This window comes from Hydra vulgaris, chromosome 06 (genome assembly GCF_038396675.1).
Source record: "Hydra vulgaris chromosome 06, alternate assembly HydraT2T_AEP".
NCBI classification, from domain to species: Eukaryota; Metazoa; Cnidaria; class Hydrozoa; order Anthoathecata; family Hydridae; genus Hydra; species Hydra vulgaris.
Window position 1 is genome coordinate 15,665,001 of NC_088925.1, and position 20,000 is coordinate 15,685,000.

The 20,000-nt window shown below is 25.6% G+C and overlaps 1 protein-coding gene across 1 annotated transcript in view; it reads right to left on the reverse strand.

The window, feature by feature from the left end:
- The window catches only part of LOC101241475 (mitogen-activated protein kinase kinase kinase kinase 5), a 103,377-nt gene that overhangs the window by 68,554 nt on the left and 14,823 nt on the right, over positions 1-20,000 (reverse strand). Inside the window, exons 7-9 of the mRNA XM_065799338.1 lie at positions 18,028-18,100; positions 17,897-17,948; positions 17,737-17,816 (exon numbers count right to left, since the gene is read on the reverse strand). Of these exons, the coding sequence (XP_065655410.1) occupies positions 17,737-17,816; positions 17,897-17,948; positions 18,028-18,100 (205 nt within the window). The remainder of the gene's footprint in view (positions 1-17,736; positions 17,817-17,896; positions 17,949-18,027; positions 18,101-20,000) is intronic.

Sequence of the window (20,000 nt, forward strand, 5' to 3'; positions counted from 1 at the left end):
AGCTATTACCTATGAAGATCGTGTAAAAGTGGTGCATTTTCACCAGGAAGGTAAATCCGCTCGCGAAATTGGAAGAATAGTAAAGCGATCACATAGTTCGGTGCTAACAATCATCAAAAGATTCAAAGAGACGAAATCTTACGTTGATCGCCATCGTTCTGAAAGACCGTGTGTGATGACACCCAATGATGATCGCCTTTTAATCAGGTTGGCAAAGAAAAATCGAACCATGCCGTCGCATGAATTAAGAAGGGAATGGAAGCTTTCAAATGGACGTCAAGCCTCTGCATCACTTGTGCGTAGGAAACTATTAGCTAACAATATGTTATGGAAAAAGACTGTTCTAAAACCGCGACTTACCAAACGACATATAAAAAAGCGAAAATAATTTTGCCAAAGCGTCAAAGAATGGTCTAAACAAAAATGGAGGACAGTAATGTTCAGTGATGAGATGAATATCAAGGTTGATAACCGAAAAAACGGAATTATGATTCGCAGGCAGCCTTCAAAAAATATAATCACGATTGTATCATTTAAAGAATAAAAACAAGGTAGCAGGTCGGTTGAAATATGGTGCTGCATGACATATTATGGTCTTGGTATGTTTAAATTATTTGATGATGCACCATGTCACAGGGCTAAAATTGTTTCTGAATGGTTCGAAAGTAAAAATATTGAGCGTCTAACTTGGCCACCAAATAGCCCAGATCTAAATTGCATTGAAAATCTTTGGAGTTGGCTTGATAAAGAGATTGCCAAGAAAGCACCAAGGAGCCTTGAGGAGTTGCGCAATATTTTACCAGCAATACTTGGAAATGTTCCCAAACATATTTTAGAGAATTTAATAGACTCAATGCCAAATCGTATAAATGAGTGCTTAAAAATTCATGGTAGAATTACGCGGTATTAGGTGGTAAAAATTATCGTTTTTTATTCTGTGGTTCTTAACTTTTTCACAATTTTTTTAAAATAAAAATTACCTATAAAACTTTAAATACATTTTTTATATTTGTTTAAAAGTTTTTATCACTATTATTATTTTTTATTTTGTTTGTCTATTTTCTAAAATTTATTATTATTATTCTTTTTACCAGAAAAATATATTCGGTTAAAAAAAAATTTAAAAATAAAAATAAATTATGATTTGTTTTTTTTGTGGTTCTTAACTTTTTCACAATACTGTATATATATATATATATATATATATATATATATATATATATATATATATATATATATATATATATATATATATATATATATACATATTTATATATATATATATATACATATTTATATATATATATATACATATATATATATATATATAATTTTGATTCACTCCTAACAAGGCTGCAAGCAACCACTATTAAGTTGGGAGTTACTAGGAAAAAAAGGAAACAGTTTATAAATGACTTAAAGAGTTGTTGGTTGTATGAGTCAGGAAAACATGAAGTTGGGAGAGAGTTCCAAAGGGACAAATTAAAGTTTTTAGAGCATGCAGGGACAGATACAGTAAACAAATAAGACATGGATAGTTGGACCCGCTCAGATAGTGAGTTTAACTACATTTACAACATATTTTTTGACCTTATCTAGAGAAGAAAGAGCATCATTAAAAGAACCAGCCCAAACATGACAAAAGTATTCCATACATGGACAAATAAGGGATTTGTAGAGGTAGAGAATGGAATCAGGAGTTAGAAAATTTTGAGTACGGTAAAGAGAAGCAACTTTAGCGGATGCTAATTTAGCAATAGATTGTATGGTTTACATGAAAGGTCAGTAGTAAACGATAATCCAAGAAGACATCAAGAAGAGAACTCAGTGAGAGGGTTGCTATTCATTTATATAGAAATGTCAACATATCTGTGATAGCTGTTTGCAGTAAACTGAGTTTTGTTGTAGTTAAAATTTACAAACCACTGTGAGCCCCAATCTGTTACAGAAGTGAGATCAGATTCAAGATTGGCTGCCTGTTCTAAGCTATCAAAAAGAGAAGAATTTTAAGAAAAAAGAGCTACTTTAGATTTATATATAGATATTAGGTTATATATATAGGTTTTAGGTTTTATATGAAGGTTTTAGGTTTTTTTAGGCTTTAGGTTATATATATAAATATCGGGAAGATCATTAATGTAGATAAGAAACAAAACAAAAGAATAGAACCTTGAGGTACTCCAGAAAATACTAGAAATGAAGAATAGTGTTGGCCTTCAAGGATGACTTTAATAAAGTGATTAGAAAGAAACGATTTAATGATCTCAAAAACTTTCCCAGATACACCATATGAAGTAAGCTTATGGAGAAGACCAGCATGCCAAACTTTGTCAAAAGCTATATATATATATATATATATATATATATATATATATATATATATATATATATATATATATATATATATATATATATATATATATATATATATATATATATATATATGTATATATATATATATATATATAGATATACATATACATATACATATGCATATACATATACATATATATATATATATATTTCTCTATCTCTATAAATCTCAAATTCGGCCTTGTATGGAATACTGTTGCCATATCTGGGGCGGATCTTCTAATGATGCCCTTTCTCTTTTAGACAAGGTGCAAAAACGCGTTGTAAACATAGTTGGACCTGCTCTTGCAGCCAACCTTCAACCATTATCACATCGTCGTAATGTTGCTTCTCTTTCTCTTTTCTACAAATACTATAATGGGCACTGCTCTAAAGAGCTAGCGTCTCTTGTGCCATCTACTAAAATTCATTCTCGTGTTACTCGTCATTCAATTAAGTGTCATCCTTTTTCTGTGACTGTTCCTAAGTGCTCCAAAAACGCTTATTCGTCTAGTTTTTTTCCTCAAACATCAGTTCTTTGGAAATCGCTTCCTTCATCTTGCTTTCCTGATTCATATAATTTGCAATCTTTTAAATCGTCCGTCAATCGTTATCTTGCTCTACAATCTTCATCTTTTCTCTTACAGTAACTTCCAACTTTAATTAGTGGCTGCTTGCAGCCTTGTTGGAAGCGAAGATGTTTAAAAGAAAAAAGAAAGAATATAAATATAAATATATATATATATATATATATATATATATATATATATATATATATATATATACATACATACATTCATACATATATATATATATATATATATATATATATATATACATATATATATATATATATATATATATATATATATATATATATATATATATATATATATATATATATATATATATATATATATATATATATATATATATATTAGGGTACCTTTTGATAAAAAATCTCGGTTTTTTCATGAGCTGTGGTTATCTTTTGTGATTAATTTAAGTCTAATTTAAGTTTAACTGTCCAATATTTAGTACATTCTCAAGCTCTTTTTCTTTTCAACAGGTTCCTAATATTGTTTTAAAAAAATTTCTTTGAAAATAGATGAACTTAATACTCAAATGAAGGGAAATTTTATACAAATCAAAAAAAAAAAAAAAATGTAAAAAAAGATATCAAAAAACTTATGGAAACTCATGTTTTTTATTTTTAATATAAAAACTGTAGTTTTTCTGCTTCTCTTTTTTTTTTTTTTCTGCTATAAAATCAAAAAAAAAGGGATTAACACAAAAGATAACCATACTACATTAAAAACACTGAGATTTTAAGGCACCATAATATCTATATATGCATACACATAAAGAGAGAGAGTGAAAGGATATCTTTAAATTGTTGAGTGACTTCTTATTGCTTTTCTTGTTGGTAATCAATCATGATTAAACTCTCCATACAGGGGGCAGAAATAAAACCTTAGTTGCCCATTTATTTAAACCTCTAAACCAAATTAGCAAAATGTTAAATTTTTTTTTCTATAACATTATGTCTAAAAATTGACCTTGAACAACAAAACATGTTGAAAAATCTTGCAAATATCCTGATATAGTACTATATGAAAATGTCAAGATGTAAAAAAAAATACAGATAATAAAATAAATCATGAATAAACAAATTTTAAATCATCAGATTAAGGTGGTCTGGGAAACTTAGTAAATATCAATAATTCAAAATTTTTAAATTTTCCTTAAAATTATCTTCAGTATAGGGTTTTTTTTATAAGGGCCTACTAGTGATATATATTTTTTTGACAAATATAACAAACAAACAATAAAAGACTAAATTACTACACAATATACAAATGCTCAAAGAAATAAATAACCTTGATAGATTGCTTATTTCTTTGAGCAATTAAAGTCTGAGGATAATTTCATATAAGATTTTCATATTTCAAAAATATTTAAACTGAATATTAGAAATGGATTTTTTTAAATTAAAAAATAAACAGACACATTAGTGCATCTAAAAAAAAATATCTTTACTTCGCCATTTATTTTTATGCTTATGTGTAGGAGGTGTTTTTAAATTTGGTAGCTATTTTTAATATTTTATGGTATAAAAAACATGGCTTTCTTAACATGAAGTTGTGTTAAACATTTTTTTTTTTTTAAATTTTTAATTTTAAGATTAAACATTAGTGATTAAATAAGCTTGCTAATAAGAGATATTATTATTAGTTGGTATGTTACTAAAAAGAAAAAAGGCGTTTTTCACCATAGTAAGCAACGGGGGTTGATATTTGACTGGGGCCAGGTTTGATAAAATATAACGGGGCCTGGTTTGCAACCGGGGCTGCATAAAATTTTTTAAATTTAAAATACATGCTATTTTTGTATATATATGCATATATAAACATCATTATGATCAACATGATAATCACAATCATCATAATCATCATTATCATAATCATCTGATCATCTTCCCTTGTGGCAAATATTACACCATATAAACACTAAAGTTTATATAAAAATGAAAGGATACTGTATGCCAGCATCTAAATAAATAGCAAAAATAACGCATCAGAAGCTTTTATTCCTTCTGGACTAAAAGTTTGGAAGCTTTTGTTCCTTCTCTTCAATTTTAAGTCAAGCCTCATTCTACTCCACATTTTTCACCATCTTGAGCAGTTGCTTTTTTCATAATTTATTTTTTTCATCTTTTTTTACAAGAACATCTCTCTTAAGAACTAATGTCCTTTTATTATTCCAATAAGCCATTGTAAAAAGATCCTGTCTGATGTTAAGCTCTGTTTTTCTCAGTTTTTTAAATTTCTTATCTTATATCATATGTTAGGTTCTAGAGACATTTGGTTAGTCGCAAACAATGTCATTGACTAAAGTAAGTCTAACAATTAATCTTTAATTTACGGGTCTGATTTTTTTACTTCTCCCCAGAATAAAGCAGAGTTATTTGCAAAGAAGTCTTACTCTATTTTGAAAAAAAAAGTGCAAAATAAGTGGTTCCAATTTTTAAAAACTCTAGAAAACATTTTGACCTCTTTAACTATCCTATAATTAGCCTTCACTCTGTTATTAGTTTCTTTATATTAAGGTCTTGAGATTATTAAATTATTTCTTTCTAACTGCAGCATTAATGTTATTCTTGAAGGCCTACACTCTTCTTTATTTCAAGTAACTTGAAGGGTACCTTCTATCTTTGCCTCTGTATTGTTTCTTACCTATAATATCGATCTTCATAAAATTTTACATCTAAAGTGGCTCTATTTGCTGACAACTCAACTCTATACTCTTGACTTGACAAAAAATCTTCACTTTTTGATTGCTTAGAACAAGCAGCCAGTTTTTAATCTGATCTCTCTTTTGTAACAGCCTATAGCTTGCTGTGGCTTATGGATTTAAACTCTGGACTTGAAATCCACAATTTTTGTTAGACAACAAAACTCAACTGTTAACCACCAAAAAAAAAAATTGCAACAATGTTGCATTCGTATATTGAAGAATGACAACCCTCTTACTCTCAGACAAAGTCTAAAAGCACATTGTAAATGTAATTAGACCTGCTTTATCTGCCAAGCTTGAGCCACTTTCCTATTGTTGTAAGGTTGCATTTCTTTCTTTTTCTACAAATACCATCATGGTCAATGCTCAAACAAGCTATTACTCAATGCTATTACCTCTATTAGGATAAACCAAAACTCTTGCTTGGCTTCTTATTCAAGAAGTTGCATCCTTTTGCTGTATCTGTTCCTTCATGCTATAAAAACTTTTATTAACCCAGTTTTTTTCTTTGCACATCAAAAAACCTTATAACTCTTAGCCATCTTCATTTTTTACTTTTATATACAACCTACAACTTTTTAAGTCTTCAGTTAACTATTTCCTAGTATTTTTACTTATTCTCTATTTTAAAGTAACTCATAACTTAACAATGGTTGCTTGCAATCTTGTTGGAAGTAGAGTTTGAAAATATATAAATATATGCCAGTATTTAATAAATAGTAAATCTAAGCATAATATTATAATATATAAAGTATTATACATTTTTTTCTAGCTCCGGCTATCAACCCCTGCTAAATCTTATAGGTTTGCCGGGGCCGGATTTGAAAAAAAACTCATTTTTAGCATGGGCCAGGGCCTCGGTCACTTACTATTTCACCGTCACAAATATTATTACAAATTTAGCTTTTTTATACCTGAATTAATCTTTTTTTTAATTAGAAAATATTTACCATTACTGGAAAGTAAAGAATGAAACTTTTAGCATGAAAAAAATATCATCACTATCAGACGAATAACACAGCAAACAAAAAATCGTTATTTAGTATATTGATTTGTTTAGTTTCTTTAAATATGTCTTTAATATTGCAATTCAATAAAGTTTACGTTTACGTTTTTTTATTAAAAACATGATGATGTATCTTTTACTTTTCTAAGGATAACTATAAACATTGTTTATTTATTTTTAAAAACTTAAGTATTGCTAAAATATACCTTAAAATTACCTAAAATGTAATGTTATCTGATAGTATAATATTTTGTCACGACCGCAACTTTTTGCCAGCTACCATTTTATGTAAAACATAAACAAACAAATGTAATAATAATAATAATAAAAAAAAAAAAAGTATTATAGTTAATAAAATCCTCTAAAAATTAATTTAAAAAATTAAATTTTTAATTTAGTGAAAGATTTATACAAAAAAACAAAGTTACTAAAACAAGTTCTGTTTCTGTTTTTGTAGCTTTCACAATCGCAACTGATTTTATTTTGACATAGTGATGCTACTATAGCATAAAATTTACTGTAAATTTTTCAGATAATAGTATGTGACCAAATGTACACATTACCAAAAAAAAAAGGTTTATTATTATTAGTTATAAGTACTTTTGTAAGCACTTTTATATATAACCACTTTCGTAACGGAATGAAAAAAAAATTATTGATTTGAAGCTATAAATAAATAAACAAAATAGTTAAATGTAATACAAACATTTTAAACTTGAATTAAATTTATTTTTAAAAATTTTCTTCTCTTTAGCGTAGTTAAGAAATTTTAGCAGTAAAAAAAATTGTAAAATGGAGCGTTTTGAAATTTTTAAAAGAATTTAAACCTAATAAAACAAATTAATATTTATTAATACTTAAAAATAAATTTAATCTAAACATAACAAAATAAACTCAAAAAACAAAAAACAAAAAAAAAACTGAAAATAGAAAAAAAGTTAATTTAACTAACTGTTTTTTATCAAATAAAAAAATATTTCACAATATTTTTCACAACATTTAATTACTGCTTGATGTTTTGTTTTCGCGTACACTACTTTAAAAGACTGTTCAAATAATAAATTAATTTTAAAAAAATTTGACGTAACGTAAAATTCAAATGGCATAACGCTTCTTAACAAGGCCTGATTTTTAATAAGATATCATATCAAAAAAAGAATGAGTTTTGTAAAAAGGTATTATTTAATGTCAGTGTTATTTTGGAAGAAAGTTCTTTGGTTTGATGAATTAAAATTTGCCTTAAAAAACTCTGATGGTACACAAAGAGGATTTTGTTAATAAAATTATGAAGGTTTATTTGTTATTTGTATAACAAAATATTGAACTGAAATTTAAAATTTTATGCTAAAAAATAATTTTTTGTTTCTGCAAGAAAATGACAAAAAGATAAAATAACACTAAAAGACAATGAAAAAGGCAAAAAAACTTGTTTTTTTTGACTCAAAAAACGCAAAAGGAAAAAAACCTGTTTTTTTGCATCTATGCCTACCCATCTGGAGATCAAACAACCTTGTTATGGAACTTTAACTATTGAATGTCAAAATTCTGTTCATTTAGCAAATTAATGAAACAGAAAGTAATATTAGAAATTCTTGGTTTAAAAATAAAATTACATCTTTCTTTTTATTACATCTTGCAAGCATTTTGGCATTAGACATTTGATTTGATTATTGTAAGTTTTAGTTGAACCAACAACAGCTTTTTTTAAATCTTCCACTTCCTGAAGGAAGTCTAAGGTAAAAAGTCCTAGCACTATAAAAATCAGTTTAAACTCATAAAAATTGCATTTTTTAAATGCATTATTTATAAGATGTATCAATACATATTTAGGGAGAAAATTAAGTTTTAATAATGATAAAATTTTAACGATAAAAAAGAGCTGTTTTTGGTCATTTTCAAACAAAAATTAACAATTAAATCTATTATTTCAGTACTTTTTTTTATACCGTTAGAAATATAAGAAACTTTAGGAAATAGTTAGCTAATAACATTGTTTAAATTTCGCTACTCAAAAAACTATATTTTGGCCAAATTTCAAGAGTTTCTAAATCACTGTGAACATGTTTAAATTTTATTTATAATTTTTTTTATAACAATATTGTTTAGTTTAAAGATATTTTAAAATGATAAAGACAAATTAAATTTAATTACAATGCGGTACTTTAAAATACACAACTGATGTAATTGAATTTTTAATAATATAAATATGTTTATTGAGTGAAGTTACATTTACTCATGTTACACTTTTCTGTTACAAAACAAAATCTCATAACATAGCCTGAAAAATGGTTCTTTTACAAGCTATATATCTTACCATACCCTGCTTTATGAATTTGATTTCTAATTGATGTTAATAAAATTGTGTTTCATGCTTAAAATTTTGCTATCATCTCTTGAAGTTGTTTTCAGCTTTTATCTTGTTTCAATATGAATTTCAAATATTTCATATTTCATACTCGTTTGTATTTCTTTACAATCATTCCTACTATTGTAAATAGAATATATGCATATTCTTCAACTTTTCTATAAGTATTTCTTTGTCTCACTAATTCTATAATGAGTTTTCATTGAGTAGTATATAAATATTTACCTTTGAGTGGCATACTGTTTGACAAACAGAGTTTTAAATTCTAGTTTGTCAAATAGTATGGCAACTTTGGTCTTTTTTTAGTTCAAAACAATTTTCACGCTTTGAAAACAGTTTTTTTTAAACAACTTTTTACAATTAGATAAGTTGGAATTTCAGTTAAAAAACTTATTTAAATTAAATATATTCTGAATAAAGTTATTACATCAAGGATATTTACAAATAGTAACAAGTACTAATATGAAGTCAACACTTAACCAACTCAATAATAATAAAAATAATAATACTAATAATTATAATACAAGTAGGAATGCTGGTAACAATTATAAAAAATGCATACTACAACAACAATAGCATTAACAATAATAATAATAACAATAATAATAACAATAAGTTTAATAATAATAATAAAAATAATAACAACACTAACAACAATAATATAACAAAGATAGTAATTATAATTATATTAACAACAGTAAGAATAATAATATTTATTATGATAAAAATATAGTAATAATAACAAAAATATTGATGAAAAGAATACTAATAAAAATAGCTTAAGAAAGATTAAAATAATAAATTTATTATAAGATATTTAAATAAATATTATAACACAACAGAAAAGTAGAAGTTCAGGGTTACTAATAACAAGTTGTAGAATGTTATAAGACTTATAAACAATATTTTTCTAAAAAATAGCGAAAGAGAACAGTTTTAAACTTTGAATAAGATTTAAGATATTTTAGATAGGAAGGGAGATTGCTCCATGTTTGTCTGCTTTTATGTAGTATGGATACATAATTATAATGAACAGTTCAATATTTAGGTACAGATAACTTAAAGTTGCAAGCAGATAGTAGAACAGGATATAATTACAATTTTTCCTATAATTAAAAAAGTTGATAAATGTAAGAGAAGGTTATTATGATTTTGGTTCCAATTAAATAAGCAATTTGAAAGTTGATTAAGGTCACACAATTTAACGATTTTGATAAAAAAATAGAGTATGCTACAGTTCGAGTATGTTGGAGATATATAAATTTTGGAGCTTTGCTTTTGGTCTTGATTATTCTTTATGATTTAGTCTTGCAAGCTGCTTAGGTTGTCCTGACAACCTGACAAGCAGACCTAAGATGAGAGCAAAAAATAGCATGCTATATATTAGGCAAAGTTTCCTAGTTAACAAAATGACAGATTTTAGTTAAAATGCCGTTCAATTTGCTTAATTTCAATGCTTATAATTCTTGAAGATGCAACACTAAGATAGAGTCTATTTTGATTCCAAGATATTGGAATCAAAATAGACTCTATCTTAAATAGAGTAAAAACCAGAGAAAAAGAATTCATTAAACTAATACTGTAGTGTTGCAGTTTGTCTAGGAGAATTGTGTACTGAACTGTATAAAATGCATTTTTTTATGTCAATAAACACTCCACACGCTAAGTGTTTATTGTCGAGGGCTAGATTGATTTTTTAAGTTATTTCTATTAATGAATGAGTTAAACAAAAAATTGACAAAATGTTGAGTGTTTGTTGCAAAAACCAAATTAGTGTTTGTAAAGATATATTTCTCCAAAAAATACTTGAGCCTGTGGAACATTGCTTTTCAAATAGTTTACTTAAGTTGGAAAAAGGAGAAATAAGTCATAACTGGAGTAGACCAGAAGAGAAACTATTTTGTGTATAGAACTTAAAAAGTTGCAAAATATTTATAAGAAAAAGTTTATAAGAATATATAATAAATATAAAATATAATAGTGATTAAATTACACTGCCCAACAGTGATTTTGTATTGGAACCAAAATTAGTTATTTCTTATGCATTTCCATCTGCTGAATTCGAAAATGACATTAAAAATGACATATTAGCTCTAGTTTAAGAAATAAAAGCAAAAATTTTCTCTCAAGGCAAGGGTTGAATTAAGTGATCGCGAAATTAAAAATCCGGAAAAATATCTGGTCTTAAAAATTTTAGTTTATGCGAAACCGTGTACTTTGTTTTTAAGGGCAATCAACTTAAATTTGTTAGCGAAAAAGTTATAAAGTATAAAATAACAAACTTATGACTACAAAAGTAATAACACTCTAGTAACTTCATTATAAAAGTAATAACACTATATAAGTGTAATACTTTTACAACGCACTTATAACTTTTATAATTCATTCTTAGTTCAAACAACATAAATAATCCCGAATTTTAATTGAAGTAGAAAAGCATCTAGAAAAATAGAGTGGATATTTAAATAATATTTATAACGTGTTAAAGAACTTAAACAACTTCATAAAAACGCACTATATAAAAAGTTTAGCATTACAAAGAAAGCTTCTAATGGTCCGTAAAAGCGCGCAGCTATTTTTAAAATCAACCAAAAAAAACTTTATTGGTTGATTATTAAATTAGCGCGCATTTTTTCAGACTGTTCGTAATGTTTCATAATGCTAAATCCTTTTATAAAGTTGTTTAAGTGTATTGTAGAAGTTCATGAAGTTTTTAATAATATTTAATTATTCACTTCATTTTTTCAGATGTTTTTTTACTTTGATTAAAATTTGGAATTACTAATGTTGTTTGAACAATGAATGAACTTTAAAAGTTATAAGTGCTTTATAAAAATAATAATACTATTATAGTTTTATTACTTATATAATGCAGTTAGTGACTGGAGTGTTATTGCATTTGTAATCGTAAGTTTATTGTTTTGTTTTGTTTTGTTTTTTATAACTTTTTCGCTAACAATAATTTGTTCTTTAAAAACAAAGTAAACGGCTTGCATAAACTAAAATTTTAAAGACCAGATATTTTTCCAGATTTTGTAAATTGCGATCGCTTATTCAACCATTGCAAGGGTAGAAATTTTCATTTTTTTTATAAAAATTTTTTGTTTTTGACTATCCAAAATGTTTTGTTCATGTTTAAAACTTGTGATACTAGTTATGTGTGTTGGCTAAAGTTTCTGGTCTAATCTATTCTTAGTTTTTATTTTTTTATTTATTAGTGTAAAATTTTACAAATCATTCAGATAATTTACCAGTTCCTACTCCACCACAAAGTTGTGAGTTAGAAGCAGAAAATGAAGTAGAAATAGAAGAAAACAAGCCTTCCACATCAAATGATCCTGATTTTGTGTTAACAGATGTTGTGCCACACAGTTTGAGTCAAGCAGAATTAAGTGATCTTGTTCGAGATCTGGACTTGTCACAGGAAAAGGCAGAACTTCTAGGGTCAAGACTAAAGCAGTGGAATCTTCTCCAACTTGATGTCAAGGTTTCACCTTACAGAAAATGGCAGCAGAATCTGCTTTCTTTTTTTGAGAAAAAAAATAATCTTGTTTGCATTGATGTTTTTGGATTAATGCATTGTCTTAATTTGAACTATGATCCAATTGAATGGAGATTATTCATAGACTCATCTAAACTAAGCTTGAAAGTTGTATTACAGCACAATGGAAACCGTCTTCCTTCTGTTCCTATTGGCCATGCAGTTCACAAGAAAGAGACTTATATAAACATGAAAGTTCTCCTCAACTCAATTAATTACAATAAACATAAATGGAAAATTTGTGGTGATCTAAAAGTCATTGCTATACTTTTAGGAATGCAATTAGGGTATACTAAATACTGCTGCTTTTTGTGTATGTGGGACAGTAGAGACAGAAGTTCACATTATATAAATGAAGACTGGTCTGCGAGAAATCTCAACACAGAAGAAAAAAATGTTATTGCTGAACCACTTGTGAATCCAAAAGATGTTCTTCTTCCACCATTACATATTAAGTTGGGTTTGATAAAAAATTTCGTCAAAGGTATGAACAAAGAAGGACATGCTTTTAGGTATTTAAGAAATAAGTTTCCAAAAATAAGTGATGCAAAAGTTGAAGAAGGTATTTTTGTTGGGCCATAAATACGCCATCTTATGAAGGATTCTGCATTAGACGAAGTTTTGAAGGGGCCCGAAAAGGAAACTTGGGAAGCTCTTGAGGGAGTGATTAGTGGATTTTTAGGCAACAAACGAGATTATAACTACATTCAATTGGTAGCAGTACTTCTGCAAAAATATCATCACCTTGGATGTAACATGTCCCTCAAGATTCATTTCCTCCACTCACATCAAGACTTCTCACCCCCCCCCTAATTGTGGAGCTGTTTGTAATGAACATGGGGAAAGGTTTCACCAAGTTATTTCTGTAATGGAAAAAAGATATCAGGGTCGTTGAAATGAGGCCATGCTTGCAGATTACTGTTGGTTTGTGTGTAGGGATGCTCCAGAACTAGTTTACAAAAGGAAAGCAAAAAGATCCCGATTTTGTGACGATACCCCATAGGCATCTTTAACCCTATTAACTTGATGATCATGATTTCTTTATTTAAAACTATTAGAATATATCTGTAATAAAAAAAAACCAAATGTACTTTAAATGTTATTAGAATATGTAAATTATATGTCATATTGCTCTGTTGCAAATTAAGTGAAATAAAAATTTATTGCTATTGTATATCTCAGAAACTAGAGCTAATAAAAAATTTTTGTTGTCATATTCTTTTTTCTCAGCCCGAAATTAGTATAATTTGAATAAAATTGCTTAAGATACAAAAAAAAAATATTTTTTTGTTGCCCAGTGTTATTAATAGGGTTAAAAATTTCCCGGGAATTTTAGAAAAATTATTAAAATATAAATTAAAAGCGTATTTATAAATTATAAAAAGTTCTTAAATAGATAGTCTAATGATAAATGATATATTAATTAGATATAATATATATATTATAAATAAAACAAGAGATAATACAACTGAAATGCAAAACAGAAAAACCTTATGTATTTTACTAGAACTAAATAGAATATAATTAACAATAAATATTTAAAAAAAATAATGATTAAATAATAATAGTAATAAAATAATAATTACAAATTAAAACATTTCAAAAAATAAAAACTGATCTTTTAATTTTTTTTGAGACATGTTGCTACTTTCCTTTCATTAAAACTGTTTTGTTTTTCTTCTTGCTCTCTTGTTAAATTTTTTTTCTTTATTTTTTAAAATCCTTTTTCTTTTAATTTTTTTTGCTTTCTTATCTTTCTTTTTTCTTCTTATCTTTTTTTAAGTTTATTAAAGTTTTGTTTTTTTCTTAATAACTCAAAGTTCTTTTTTTAATTTTTTTGTTTTGGCTTTTCTTCGATTTTTTTTTTTTAATTTGTTTTAAATTAGTTTTTTAAAAGATTCTTAACTATTTTGTAAAATTTTATAATCTAACATTAATAAAAAAATATATATTAAAAATATATCTATTTTTCTTTATCCTTTTTCTTTTACTTTATATACATTAAAAAAATATGTCTGACATTTGTGAAGACTTATTACAGATATTGTTTAGGAGAACTATAAATATAACTAATCCAATAGCATAGTTTTATCTTTAATTAATTTAACTTTAAAGTTAATTAAAAATAAAGCTAAAAAATTTTTTTATTGCAAGATTTAATTGTAAAAATCTTTAGAAAAATAAAATTATTTATAAACATCATTTCGCAAACACTTTGCCTGCATAAAAAAGTTATGATGATAGAATTACAACTTGAAGTAAGACATTGTTTTTTTTTTTTTTTTTTTTTTTTTTTTTATAGATTATTCACCTCCCCAAGGCCCGAGGGGGGCCACTACAGTCGAGGAGGCTACTCAATTTTTTGTGTTTTTATTTTTATTTTTATTTTTAGTTGTTATTCGTGGTACAACCCTCTCTCAACCCTTTAACTCCGAAACACAAACCTTTCCGAGCAAGGCCGCTGTGCGGAGAAACTAAGTTGAGAACTTAGTTTCTCCTAGTTCTTCTAGTTGGAATTAAAACTTCTTCTAGTTGGAATTAAAACTTACTTCTTCAACTTGGAATTAAAACTTACTTCTACTTGGAATTAAAATCTACTTCTTCTAGTTGGAATTAAAACTTAGTTTCTCGGCTGCGCGGAGAAACTAAGTTTTAATTCCATGGTTACATAGCGATTAAATAAATTGGACATTGGCTACACAAACAATTATATTATATTAATAATTAATAATAACTATTTTAATAATAATAAATTTAAGATATATATGTATATATATATATATATATATATATATATATATATATATATATATATATATATATATAAACATTGCATAAAATAAACACATAATATAAGATAAATACATAATAAAATAGTGTACATTGACTGAGAGTTTTGGTTTGGGCAATGGTAGACTTCAAATTATATCAACAAAAAACCAAAATAATTCATAAAAATTTTTTTAATGCTAACTTAAAAATACTTTTTAAAAATATTAAAACAAACTAATGAAAAAAGGAGTTGATTTTAAAAGTTATGAAACGATCTTGAAGTGAAACCATCTTCTATTTTTTTAAAAAAAAATTGCTATGGTGATTGCTATGACAATAACAGAAACTATAATAGCTATAAAATAAGAATACCATAAGAAATTTAAATTTCAAATCAAAAATTATTTTCTTAGCTTTGATATAACTGGTTAGTTTGTTACATTTGGTACTATTTGGTACCAAATCAGAAATAGAAAGAGATTTGTGGCAATTTATGGATTTTTTTTTTCTTATCAATATTAAATTTTTTATGAAAATGTTTGTTGAAATTGTTGATAAATTTTTGTTCAAATGGTAGATGGCTCTTTTCATCTTGTTAAATTTTTTGGTTTATGGATACTAAATTTTTTGGTTTATGGATATTAAATTTTTTGGTTTATGGATACTAAATTTTTTGGTTTATAGATATTAAATATAACTGGTAATAAAATATGAAATGTGCCAATAATTGAGCACCTGCAACTGTGACACTACCATGTATATAAGATTTATATTCAAGATTTATTTATAAAATTTATTTTCAAGATTTTTAATCCAATTTATAAGATTTATTTATAAATGTATTTTCATTTTATAACATTATATTTTATATATTATTATTATCATTATTATTATATATTTTATATATGATTTATAAAATTTATATAAGATAATATAAAATTTATTTTGAAGACTTTTGTAAAGTTTTCAAATCAAGTATTACAGACATAAGAAACCGTAATTGGTTTCATTTTATGGAATAATTTAAAAAACGTTTTTATTATCTAAGATTTAAGATCTAATTGGAGTAAAACAGAAAAATAATTTTTTTTAGATCTTTTGCTACAACTTTAAACTCAATTAATTAAAGAAGATCATTAATGAGTTAATTAATGAAGATATCATAGCAAAACCGCTCAACAAAGAACATATTTTTATAAAGTGTCTCCTAAAAAGTTTTTGTTGAGCATTGCTTTTAAGTAAAAATTGGATCCACTTTTTTTTCAAAAAAAAAACCGATTAAAAAAGTGATTTCAAGATATAGAAAACTAAACATGTTAATTTGTTTCAATGCTATTGTTAACAGTTATCCAATCTGCCTAAAAACATTCACACTTTTCCATAAAATCACAAACAAGCAATCCAGTTGGTAAAAGTGTTAGCAGATAACACGAAATATGACTTTAAATACAATTAAAACTTTTTAGCGTTATCTGAAGAGTTATTTTCAATTTTACTAGATGACTTTTTTTTATATACTTTTCAATTTTACTGGATGAATTTTTTTTGTTATTCATCTCCCCAAGGTCAACAAGACCACTGCAGTCGAAGAGACTACTTTATTGTGGTTACAAACCTTCTTTAATTAATTCAATTCTTTAACTATGAAATATTAGTTTATTTAATTAATTCAATTCTTTAACTAAGAAATATGACTTAAATTTCTGCTAAATTTTTATCAAATTTTTGAAAAAAGTTAAATTTGTCACCTTAAAAAAAAAATTACAGCAATTTTCACATGATAGTTTATGCAATTGTCACATGATAGTTTATGCAATTGTCACATAAATCTTGTTCTTGAACAAATTAGTTTTTTGTAAAAAAAAGAAACAAGATTCAAGTGTAAAACAAAAAATAGCCCTTTTTACAAACAAAAAGTTTAAAGAGTTAAGCACACAAATCTTTGACTTATATTGATAACTTTTATATTCTAAATGCTTGTCTGATAACAAAAAGAATGAACCATCAAATTTTCTATGAAATGAAGGCTTATAATGAAAAAACATTTAAAAAAATTGATTTTATGAAAAACAAATATAATTAAAATTTGTTCTTAACCATAAATAGTATTTTATATTGCAAAATGCAAAGTTTGCAGCTTAATAGTCATAAAGAATTATCATAAAGAACTATCATAAAACATAAAGAATTACGATAATCACTCATTACTTGAAGCCCTATATATAAATAATGCTACATGAAGCCCTATCTATTCAACAATACTTGAAGTCCTATCTATAAATAATATTACATGAAGTCCTATCTATTCAACATTACTTAAAGTCCTATCTGTTCAACATTACTTGAAGTCCTATCTATAAATAATGTTACCAAAACCAAAAAACATTCATAAAAAATGTTAACCTCATTGGATGCAAATCAAACAGCGGCGGTTGACATTCAGCAAGTTCAATAGCTGTTATTCCAACAGCCCATATGTCACACTAGTTTATAAAATGTTTGTGAAAATTAATTAAATATGATAAAACAAAATAATGACATGACACCCATTAAATATACATACAGCAAAATTGTATCCTCCAGTTCTTTCTACAGCAGCTACTTCAGGTGCCATCCTTAAGAAAAATTTATGTAAAAGAAATTCCTAAAGTTCAAGAAATTCTTATACTTCATGAAATTATCTCAATTTATTACCAATAAGGTGTTCCAATAAAAGAACTTCTTTTTCCAATTGTACTTGTGATTTGTGCCCCAACCCCAAAATCAGCTATAACGCAATATTTAATAGAATATGTAAGTAAATTGGAAACATAAGATGTATTAAAAAATTAATACCAAACAATAAATGTATAAAAAATGATAAAATATATACGCAGTTTAACTTAAATAATTCAGTACATTTAGTACAGAGTACATTTTCAGCGGTAAAATTAAATGTGTAATTTAACATAATAAAAAATATCTTATAAACATAGAAAATAGAAACTCTTTGGAACATTTACTTATAATATTTTCATGATTAAAAAATAAAATTTATGTCAGCACACCTCATTTGTAATATATTAATTTTAATAAAAACAAGTTATTACAATTATATTTTTTTAATTTGGCATATAAATTTACCACATGGTCACACGCAGAAAAAATTGAAGTACACTAAAATAAAAAACTGTACTTCAAACAAAGAATATTTAGACTTCTATTAATCTTATAGTTGTCAAGATAAAAACAAAGAATAATAGATGATTAGTTATTTTTAATTTTTTGATAATGATTTAAAACAAGTCTTGTTTTTATTTACATAAAATCAACTTTAGATAAACTTTAAATCAAATAGTTTTAAGCTATATTTATTTTAACTAGCTGACCGGACCTGTAAAAATATGGATCTTAGTAAGTTTATTCCAAACCGACTTTTTCTATACTTTTTCCTTATATATATATATATATATATATATATATATATATATATATATATATATATATATATATATATATATATATATATATATTTATCTATATATATATATATATATATATATATATATATATATATATATATATATATATATATATATATATATATATATACATATATATATATACATATATATATATACATATATATATATACATATATATATATACATATATATATATACATATATATATATACATATATATATATACATATATATATATATATATATATCCTAGCTGTCTGGACCCATAAAATACAGTTCTTTACCAAACTGACCATTTCTATACTGATCTATTCCACACCAATCATTTTAATACTTATTTCTTATTTACTTCAACAGTTTTTAGTAAAATAATTTTATTTTAAAAAGTTGCTTTGATAACAAAAAAAATTATTATGCGCACCTTTTCCGCACACATACATTCCGCATAGCTTATAAGAGATTTATAAAATGGTTTGTTTTTCTCCTAAACGCATATCATCGATAGCTCGGTGGTTTAGTGCGCTGTCATCATCTAATTTCGGTGGTTCAAGTCCTCCCCTAAGTCTAATTAATTTTTAATTTTTTTATATATATATTTATAGCAAAAAAATAAATATAGCAAAGAGGACTTTTAATTGTTAAAATAAAATTTTAATGATTTTTCTAGCTTATTAAAAACGCTTTACAGGCGTTTCTTTTTTTTTGCCTCCACAGCAGTACTCTCTGTAGTAGCAGAACAGCTTATTAAATTTTTTCTTTAATAAGTTTCAGATCATAATTTTTTTTCAGACCATCTACAGCTTATTAGGACTAATTACCTGAGCACATTAATAACATAAGTATCTCTATTATGACATATGCGCAACAAAATTCTCTTGGTGTTTAAATTTTTATAGAAATTTAAAGCTTTTTCAAAAATTCTCTATCTTTCGTTTGTTATGAATATAAAATCTTTTAATATGTATATAAAATTTATAGAACTTAAAAAAATTTTTTTTTTGAATTTTAAAAAATCAAAAAAGATTAAAATTTTTTTTTTTTAAATAGCATGAGTAAGGATTTGAACCACACAAATTCAATTCAGAAACGCTGCGAGTTAACAATATCAGCCACTAAGACGTATTGTTCGATAAATGTTTTAACACTATTTAATAAACAAAAGACTATTAAAGAGAATGGCAAATAAATGTTATAAATCAAAAT